The sequence below is a fragment of the Saccostrea cucullata genome, unplaced genomic scaffold (genome assembly GCF_032062105.1).
Source record: "Saccostrea cucullata isolate Sc308-1 unplaced genomic scaffold, CSIRO_AGI_Scuc_v1 ctg1382, whole genome shotgun sequence".
NCBI lineage: Eukaryota > Metazoa > Mollusca > Bivalvia > Ostreida > Ostreidae > Saccostrea > Saccostrea cuccullata.
In genome coordinates, this window is record NW_026931734.1 from 473,169 (window position 1) to 483,814 (window position 10,646).

Sequence of the window (10,646 nt, forward strand, 5' to 3'; positions counted from 1 at the left end):
TCTAGAGCAAACAATCTAACCACTGTACATTCAACCTTCTATATGATACCTAGAGTCAAGAATTACAACTCTTTAACAGATATTCTGAGTAGACCTTCATATATCTGATCACAAAGTAAAAATAAACAAGTTCCACAATGAACATGCTTTTTTTTATTAATAACCAAAAAAGTCCAACATATCTTTTTTTTTTATTAATATAACCAAAGTTATTTTTTATAAAGAGTTTATTTTGCAGTGAGAAATTTTGATTACATGTAAATATAGACCAGTTAATATAATACAATTGAAATAAATGGAGTACAACAGAGAATGTTAATATAAATGAATGAAAAAAACACAAGAATGTGGGTGAATGCTCACTACTCACAATTTAATTTATACCCCTGCTCTGATGAGGATACACTCTCTCATGTTGACATCAAATTTATACTAAATGAATTCCATCATATGAAATGCCTTAAGAAAAAGTGTGCTAAAATTTCAAGCATCTGTAATGAGCAGTTGTTGAAAAAACTGCAACCAAAATTTAGGGACACACAAACAGACACACAAGGGTAAATACCTCCCTCTCCTTTGGGTATAATAAAATGTTATTTCAGAACAATAAATTCACAGTACACTATATGAACATCTATGTTCGGAAAAAAAATATTTTTAAATGTTAGTTCATAAAATAGTGGATCATGGACATGAATGAACCTCCACAGATAACAAGAATTGCAACAAATATTAATGTTTTACTGTACATGCTGTATGCCCATGTTAAAGACTTCTGGAATGATTGAAGTACATGTATTGGAAATGGTTATGTAGGATCCATGACTTCCAAACAAGATGGTTATTCATCAAATTCAACAAATATTTTCTCTACAACAGCATTTTGGATTTCAAAAATATATACTGCAGTACCTGTATACATTTCTGTTGAACAGATTTTTACAGGAGCCCGATGGTTTTATGCCATTATACAGTATATGCTTTGAGGAGATTTATAAAACTACATACACTAACATTAATAAAATAAATATTTAAAAAATTATTAATATTATAAATACATGTATACAACACAAATTGCTCACACAGAGAAGTAAAGAAACACTTGGAGAAAAGTCAACAAGCAATTTTGGCAGATACATGTCCATGTAGATAAATTATTTTTTTAAGAATCACTTGCTGAAATCAAAACATTGAAGCTGGATGCTTGCAAAAGGCAGTAATTTTTACCATTTCAAGATATCCCACTGTACAATTACATATAGATGTAGAAAAAAATGAGTAACATAAATTATAAGGGCTGGGATGATATACATGTACAGAAATTGTGATTCTGTGCAAGGTCAAAATGCATATTAATTTGTGTTAAGAAATATTAATTCACACTCAAAATAATTACTGTGGAATCATCAATGTTTGTGGTTGACCAATGTACACGGATTTTACAGGTCATCCTTATGCAAGAATTCACATCCTCACGAAGAAGTATCTTGTTAACATACATACTAATACATAGAATCTTCTGTATGTTTTTACGAGTTACCCACAAAATTACATCCCAAAGAACCAATAAAATGTTATTTGCCCAGGAATAATGACCCCCACAAATTAAAATGATTCCACAATACAGTTGTATCTTTGTTTTTACCCCATGCTTGAATTTTATACATAAAATGAATAATAAATAATAAATTCCAAATATTTTACCAAACACATGATATTTAATACACTTTTCCATGTCTTGTTATAAAATTTTATTTTACCTCACATATAAAGCTACTAAAAAAATTTGTCAATAAATATATTGATTATGCAACACAGAATGAAAATTTCAAAACAATTACCAGTATGAGTACAATGTCAGGATATCGTGGCATAAATATTGTGATATGTATTAGTACAGAGTTCTAGTACTGAGTGAAGTGCATAATCCCAGCCCTTTAAATATTTTAACAAATAAACGAGATTCCCACTAATTACATCATCATACTCCTTCCCAGGAAATAAAGCTCAATATCCTCTAAGGACTTCCCCTTGGTTTCTGGTAGGTACTTAGACACAAACATAACACCACAAAGACAGCAGACACCAAAGATCCAAAAGGTACCTGCTTGTCCAAACAGTTCTTGCAATAAAATGAATTCCTTGGTAATCAGGAAAGCACAAAACCAGTTTGCAAACACTGCAATACCACTAGCTGCACCCCTTGCTGGGGCTGGGAAAAGTTCCGACATCACTAACATGGGGATTGGGCCCCAGCCCAAGGAAAAGCCTATGATGTAGATGACAAGGCTTGTGATAGCGAGCCAACTGATGTCTGCGTGAGTTCCACTACTGATGCGAAAGTAATAATATCCAAATGTTGTGCAAGTCAGTGCCATTACAGAACCTGCTATTATTAGCAATTTCTTTCGTCCAACTTTGTCCATTAAGAAGCAAGCTACAAGTGTTGCGATTACCTGAACAACGCCAATAACAACAGTAGCAAGCTCACTGTTCTTATACCCAGCACTCTGAAATATGGACACTGTGTAAAACATGACTGCATTGATCCCACTGAACTGTTGAAAAACCATGATCATGACGGAGATGAACAAGGGACGAGACAGCTCTGGTTTTTTAAACTCAGAATAGGAGAAAGAGGATCCTGCTTCCTGCATAAATCCCTCTTCTATGTCTCGACATTCATCCTCCACGTCTGTATGAGGCCCCCTCAGAGCTGCCAATGCTAGCAATGCATCCTTTCTCCTGTTCTTCAGAATAAGATATCTGGGTGTCTCTGGAATACAGAAGAGTAGCAATATCGCCAATGCTGCAGGCAATGCACCAAAGAATGCTAACATAGACCAGGAACATGCCATTCCTATGGCATATGCTGCAACAATGCCAACGGTTATTGACAATTGCATACTTGCTCCGAGAAATCCTCGCAGTGTCTTTGTGGAAATTTCAGCAAAGTAGACAGGGGCAGCTACTGTTATTAGACCACTTGCAAATCCACACAAAGTTCTACCAATTAGTAGGCTTTGAATACCTGACGCCAATCCCGTCATAAGCCATCCCACAAAGAATATCCCGGAAGCTATTGTCAACGTTTGTTTTCTGCCATATTTCTCGATTAACTTGCCTCCACAAGGACCACCGAAAATGGCACCGACTGTCATCATAGCACCAAACCATCCTGTTAAACTTTTCCCATCAAGAAGCTTTTCTTGCTCTAGTTTAGGAATTGCAGGCGAGCTGTAACCAATTGTAAACCCGAATGTGAAGGGGCCAAGACTTGCACAGAGAGCTGTCAGGAATAGACGAGATGGAGAACCCTCAAATTTTGTTGATTTCCGAAGAGGAGAAGCAGTTGGACTCTCGAGAGACATGATGATGACAAGTTGAATCAATGTCAAGTTGATGTATTGAAGATAATACTTGTTTAGAACTGCAACAAACATTTAAATGACGAAGATGAAATAAAAACCTTGTACGAGGAAATAAAAATTCCGGTTAAGTCAACAACAACAACGTTCATATCCAGACATCTTGTCAGTCTAGACGAACTCCAAAAACGGCGTGAACTCCAAAAAAGAAGTCTTTGGCTCCGTCATGCATTGCGGCAAAGAGCAGAGATATTAACAGGTTCGATTTGAGAAGACTTTTTTACCGTAATTTTAAACATGTTAAAAGAATGATTTTTTTTAAGTTCTTAAACTCATAGATTATAATTCTAAAAATGTTTTCATGATTATATCTATTCATATGTGAAAACATTAGGTATATATATAGCGATGGTGATAACTAACGCTCTCAATATTCAGATGTCATACAGAATTCTATGACGAAATAATATTACAAATAGGTAAAAATTCGGTCAATGTTTAACAGTTACAACATATATATTACATGTTCAATTTTACATATTTTCCCCTTTTATTATATATTTAATTCCCAAACGTTTATTTTTCTTTGTATTTGATCTAACTTGAAACGTGAACTTTCTTCAAAAAAGCCTCGGAGGAAATGTGGAAACTGATTGGATTCTCATGTAACTGTCACCTGATCGACTCTTATTTATGATTAAAACCATCAATTCAGTACTTTTTTAATTATTGGTAAGATGTATTTACAATGCAGTTGCTCATTGCTGATCTAAACATCCTGAAATTCATTCGTACACGATAGACATGAAAGACAGAGGAAATTCGAACTGAAAATTCGCTAGCGTTCCTTACTTACAAAAAAAACTTCTAAAATCAGTAAAAGTAGTTCTAAAATGACTAACTTAGTCACTACAAACAAATTATCAACCACAGAGATGTTTTCATAGGATTACGACTGTTTAATTTGTATTTTGTATCCTACTTGTACGATGTCTGGCTGAACCTCGAAGTTGGTCAACTTTGACTTGAAATTAAAAACTATTTGCACATGAAATCAAAATTCTAACAAATACGTTCTCTAAAACCATTTATTATTAATCATTTCTGAGTACTTACATTATTGTAAGGTAATCCAATTTTTTGCAAAAACACTTTTTATAAGAGCCCACTTTTCACGATTTTTCACCGTTTTTTATATAACTGCGCATGCGTTGGACTCGTTTTTTGGAGTCTTTTCTGGACTGAAATTCTCACTTCCGTTAACGCCGTTTATGGAGTTCGTCTAGACTGTCTTGTAGATGGTATATTGGTGGTGTTTTCTTGGTAAGTTACATACATGTTTTTGATTATTTACTTAATTTTAAAAAATGTAAATGCATAAATGGTAATGATGTGTTTTGTGTTAATCAATCATCTTTTATATAAATGATCCACGTGTCTTTGGAATGAAAATCTGAGATATCAACAACAGAACAATTTTAATCAGTGTTAATGAGAATATAACTATACATTAAATTAAAAACATTTATCTGTATATTAACATGAGATTTCAATGATTTATCCATTAATTACCACTACTTTTGATTTTATTCCCATACTTATGCTTGAATGTTTTGAAAACGTTGCTTTCTTATCTTGGAGCTAAATCTTTTGCAGATTTTTCATCTTTTGAATAAGAATGCCTCTGAAAAGGAAAGTGGTAGCAAGAAAACGCCAATCTGTTCAGATCAGAGGAACCAAAGAAACTTCCCTTAGCCCAAACACGAGTCAAGAAATAGAAACATGTCCAGTATGTAATAAAGAGAAGCTGGAAGTTCATCCAATCGAAAGCAATAAACTACTGGAAATCAGAGGATGTGATTTTTGTGGACTGCGATATCTGCATATGAAGCACTCTAAGGCAGGATCTAATATACATTGTATTTACTGTTACAAGACTTTCAATGATACTAAAATCTTTCAAACCCATCTTCAGGATCATAGCAAATTTTTTAGGACTTCATCACTTCACACAACAAGTTCCTCATCCCCGAGCTTGACTACACATCCTCAGGAGGTCAACCCAAAAAAGAGGAAAAGAATCACACCACAGCCCAGAGAAGATTCCGAAGGATTCCAGGTCAAAGGTCAGGATATTCCAGAGACTTCAATAGAGGATGTAGCTGGAGCGATCCTGACTCTCGGTTCATCTCTAAGAATATCAAACAAAGACATACAAAGCGTGGAAAACTGGACCCTAAGGTCATCGAAAACTGCCAGCATGAACAAGACTTCCAAGTTATCAAGAAGTGCTAGTGAAAATCAGAAATTTAGATTATCTAGAGCTGACACTGTATTGATAGGTGATTCTAATGCTAACAGTAATAAGAACCTTGGGATATCTAGATCTGCAAGTGAAAACAAGGCATATAGTTTATCCAGAGCTGACACCATAGTGATAGAGCCACAGATTCAGATTAGTGACCAAAGCCAGTATAGTCAAACAGGGTGCAGTGTGAACAAGGAGAGTACCACTAGAATGACCAGAGCTGCTGCTCTAGCATCAGGCAACACTGTAGACCTTTTATCTTTTCTGCTCCCTGATACTCGACCTACCAGACAAGATTCTAATGCCAGCGATTCCACCACCATCTTGTCTGATGAAGAAACTTCAGCTGGACAGACCAGTCTGAAAAAAGATGATACCTTCATATTGGAGGTGTCAGATAATGAAGGGAATGTTTCTAGTCAGTTCTTGATGACATTACCTTCCTTCGAGAAAATGTCGGATCTAGATTTAAATAAACTGTACCAAGATGTTCTAAACACCAAAACGTCTTCTGTTGGGAGGTTAGCCAGTGATGACACAATTGATCGTATCTTGCCTGGATTTAGCAAATCCATCATCAGCCTCCTTCAGGAAGATGAAATGGTTGTTGTTAGTGACCAAAACCAAGGAAAGTCATTTCAGATCCGTAGAATTCCCAGTGGTTCTAGTCCAGCTAATGACTCGTGCATCACTCAGGAACTACCAGTGAACAGTGAACAAGACACTGAAGATAACTCAGCAAAACCTATAAAGAAGATACCAGAACAAGTTAAACAATTAGATTCTGGAAAATTAACTAGACAGAGGAAGAATCGTCAAAAAAATAAATCACAGAGGAAAGAGGGGCCAGGCGTTAGAAAGCGAGGTAGACATGTAGAAAGAGAAACCCACACTTGCTCTGAATGTGGCAAGGTGTTTAGCCGGCGATATAATTTGAAAGTTCACAAATACATCCATACAGAGCAAAAGAACTTGGAGTGTCAGTTCTGTCATCAACAGTTTAAACATGACAGTCTCTTGCGTAATCATATACGCATCAAGCACACAGGTAACAAGCCTTTTACGTGCGAGACTTGTGGCCAGGGCTTTATTCACAATAACTATCTACAGCGACACATGCTGCTTCATGCTGGGGACGTCTGTAAATGCTGTGATGAAAAATTTGAGTCGCGTCGCCAATTCAATGTTCATGTGAAAAACATTCATGTGGAACCTGATTCTACCAAACGCTGCCAGAAGTGCAAACTGGACTTTGTTTCTTTGTTAGAGCTCACTAGACACTTACTAGGAATGAAAGATACTGCATGATGTTGTACCTGGTACTTCAAATCTGAAAGTATAGTTGGAACAATACATTTACACGTATGATTTCAGATCTATAGGGGTAAATGGGTACTTTTTCAGTGCACAGACTGAAAAGGTGAATTTTTTATTCACATGTACAATACCTCTGTGTTCTTGACTTCGCAATTCAGATTACCACATGTTATCCATGTTTACTTTAATTAAAATACAATGTTAGAGAAATGTTGGAAGCATTTTTTAAATGAATTACAGGTTGTGAAAGATACCTGTAGTTATTATATTCTGCGTTTTGCAAGAATCCCAGGCACAAATTCAGTGATGATATTTCTGAGAATAGCCTTGATTATTATGATGTACCGGTATACATGCATCCTTTACCAAATTTCAAAAGAAAAAAAAATTGAATCAATTTTTATCATTTTTGCTAGGTACGATTTTATCACTTACATCTATTTTAAAACTTATATAATTTATGTACACATCAATTTTATTTATAGGTCTACTGGTCATTTTTTCTACAGTTTGTGTATTTTATGTAAATTAGTTTGAAATATCTGACATTTTCCTGGCTTTTCGCTACTTTGATATTTTACGTTCCAGGAAAACCGACACGTAGAATATCAAAATCGTGAACAAGCCAGGAAAACGTCAGATATTTCGGACTCTATGTTGAAGTATTAAAATGTGCATTGTATTACAAAATTGATAAGGCATATATGTATTTACATGTGGAAACATGGCCTACTTGGTATTTATTTTTAAATTGTTTCCAATGATTACTAACTAAAATGCTTTACACAAAATATGTGTTCATGTCAGTCAATAGATATCATCAATAGATTCGATTACTTGATATCCCGATTACTTTACTTAGCGGAACTCTTTCTCGATGGAGGTAGGAAACGTCTGTTGGATGGGGGCAAATGTGCTATTGAATACAATGCAAGATCAATCATTGTAGAATTTATAAGGACAGATAAGTTAAACATCCTGGTGGAATACCTTAATTGATAAACAATTGCTGAACAAGCCTAATAAATTTTTTAGGGATCAAATCCTAAAATGTTACATTTCTTACAATATTTTTAACTAAGGGACTCTTCTTATTACATTTTCAATGAAATTCCTCACATTTTAAGGCTGAAAAAAATATTCTAAACTTTCCTTATAAAATGACAATCTACTATTTGGAGTTCAATCCTTGGGAATACATTGTATTTTTGTCATAAAATTGTTCGAATCTGACATTCGATTGCCACTGTGCCCCGGAAATCTTGCCAGATTTAGAGCTTTCTTGATTTTTCTGCAAAAGAGCTGTAGTAAGTTAGATAAATGCGAGGTACTCATGATATCATGTATTCGTGAAAGGAAAGTATGTGTATTTTGTATATGGGGGAATAAATTAAAATTTCCATTTAATGTGCATACTTCAACATTTATGGTACCTTTGGAACCTTTTTTTTTTTTAAGATAAAGAATATAACACCAGTACCTATGGTTGTTTCTGTTTAAATAAGTCTGATCATGACTTTCAGGTTCTTGGATTTTTCCCATGCAAAACCAAGACTAACTATTGTAGCCTAGATACTATGTTCCATCGTTAAAATATTGTCCTACGGACCCGGTTGTGCTGAGGGCTTGTCCCAAGACACAGATTATTCTAAATGAAGCCCCACCCTGCCTCAGGGGTCATGATCAGAGTCAACATTACCTTAGGGTTTCCATATAAATAATGGCAGCTCAGGGCTTTGCTGTTATTTGAGAAAAAGATTTTTCTAATGTAAAATTGGAAATACATGTATGAAGTACAATTCATACAATTCCAAACTGGAATAGATCATGACTTTATACTTTTAAATTGCACTCAGTTGGCTTCTTTACAGAAGTGGTAATAGAAGCATGTTTCATAAGAACAAATATGACCCTTACAAACTTGGATTCCACCATGAGTCTTCTGGGGGTTTTTTTCAGTTGCCAGTGGTTCTCTACATATTTTCCATCAACTGTTATGTGAACCAAGATTCTCAATCGATTCTGATAGAAACATGAAGTCTGTAATAACTGATGATGCTAGGCTTTGCATTCTGCAGAGCACCAAGCTTTCCACTGCAATCTCATTTTGAGTCAATTATTCCACTGCAATCTCATTTTGAGACAATTAGGATGAAGTGACCTTGAAACATTCTTTGCTCTGGATATCTATCCTTTTTTATTTGAACTTAATTGAAGTGTATCATATTCTAAAGTATTCTCTACTTTTAAGCTTCAGAATTTTTACACAAATGCAAGTTGTCATAAAATGTGTCCAAGCAAAGTTTTGGCCCTTTATTAAGATCTAGACATTGCTTCTAACATCAGTCATAAGCAAAAAATCTTAAATTTTCATTTCTTTTATTGTGATGAATAAAGACTATATTGAAAATAAATAATGGTTTAAAAAAGGATCTGCAAAGAAAAAGACCAGATTGAAGGAAATCAGAAGACGAGAGAAAAGTGTGAAATGACATTTAAAGGAAAACAAAAAATAGTTACAATCAAATATAAATTTTCTGACTTTTACATCCGGGTCTCAGACTATTTTGTACAATTTAACTAGAAAACTGACCAGTCAGCAAGGGCCCCGCCATGGGGTAGAATTAAAAGGGTGCAGCTTACAGAATGATTAATAAATGTACAAAGAAAAAGCAACAGCAACTGTATTCTTAAAATTTCAACATAATTCCTGAATATTCAAAAATCTGAAAATAATATTCTTGTATTTACATTAGGCAGTAAAGAACAACTTAACATTGAATTTATATTTAAACAATTATGAATCTTGTGTTATATTAAATACCAGCCTTCAATGAATGCAAATATGATGAAGGCTTGACCTTAACTTCAAACAAACAGCAGTTGCAGACAAAGGTTTTCATTAATCTTAAAGTGACAGATAAAGAGAAGCCTACTAAATTTTCTGCAGCAGGCTAGATAATTAATCCCAAGGGATTAATTGTACCTCTCTCATCATTTTCTTCTAAAGTTACAATAAGAACTTTTTTTCAGTATTAATGATAGAATGGGGTTTTTATACAACTACATTAAAAATTAAAAACATTCTTGAATTAATATATATTTTAAAAAAAAAAGGAAAAAAGGGGAAAAAAAAGTACCCTGGTAAATCAAAAAATCTTCTTTAATATATTTATTTTTTTAGGATTCAATGAAATCATAACTATCAAACAAAAATAAATAATAAAAATTTATATTTAAATCCACATTTCAGAGTATTTCATAGCATTCCAAATTGATTTAACTTCAAAACAAACTTCATTTGCAGACAGAGGTGGTAATTAATCTCAATGTGACAGATAAAGATAATGCTCTGGATTTTCTTCAGGAGGAAAGCTAATTAATCTCATGGGACTCGATCCTAGCAGCATTCAGTTTACTGAATGGGAACATCTTCAGCAGTTATCTCTCTTTGCCAATGCATTCTTATATAAAGTTAAGGAATCTACCCCACCACCCCAGCTCCAAACCAAGGGACATAGAGAACCAAACTTAGCATTAAAATATGTATTTTTGCCTACTGAATATACCAAATTTGATCTAATTGGGCAACCATAAAAAAAGTTTTAAATTCTTATGCAGAGTTTAGGAATCTACCCCACCACCCCAGCTCC

At 34.3% G+C, this 10,646-nt stretch overlaps 2 protein-coding genes across 2 annotated transcripts; one reads left to right on the forward strand and one right to left on the reverse strand.

The window, feature by feature from the left end:
- Nucleotides 1-209: 209 nt before the first annotated feature.
- Nucleotides 210-3,462, reverse strand: LOC134233408 (solute carrier family 2, facilitated glucose transporter member 8-like). The gene has a single exon (XM_062715374.1). It carries the CDS (start codon nucleotides 3,441-3,443, stop codon nucleotides 1,974-1,976), a length of 1,470 nt encoding a protein of 489 aa, XP_062571358.1. The 5' UTR covers nucleotides 3,444-3,462; the 3' UTR covers nucleotides 210-1,973.
- LOC134233407 (zinc finger protein 37-like) lies at nucleotides 3,463-7,492 on the forward strand. Its single transcript, XM_062715373.1, has 3 exons — nucleotides 3,463-3,537; nucleotides 4,667-4,691; nucleotides 5,025-7,492. The coding sequence occupies exon 3, from the start codon at nucleotides 5,047-5,049 to the stop codon at nucleotides 6,982-6,984; it is 1,938 nt and encodes a 645-aa protein (XP_062571357.1). The 5' UTR covers nucleotides 3,463-3,537; nucleotides 4,667-4,691; nucleotides 5,025-5,046; the 3' UTR covers nucleotides 6,985-7,492.
- The last annotated feature ends 3,154 nt before the right edge of the window (nucleotides 7,493-10,646 follow it).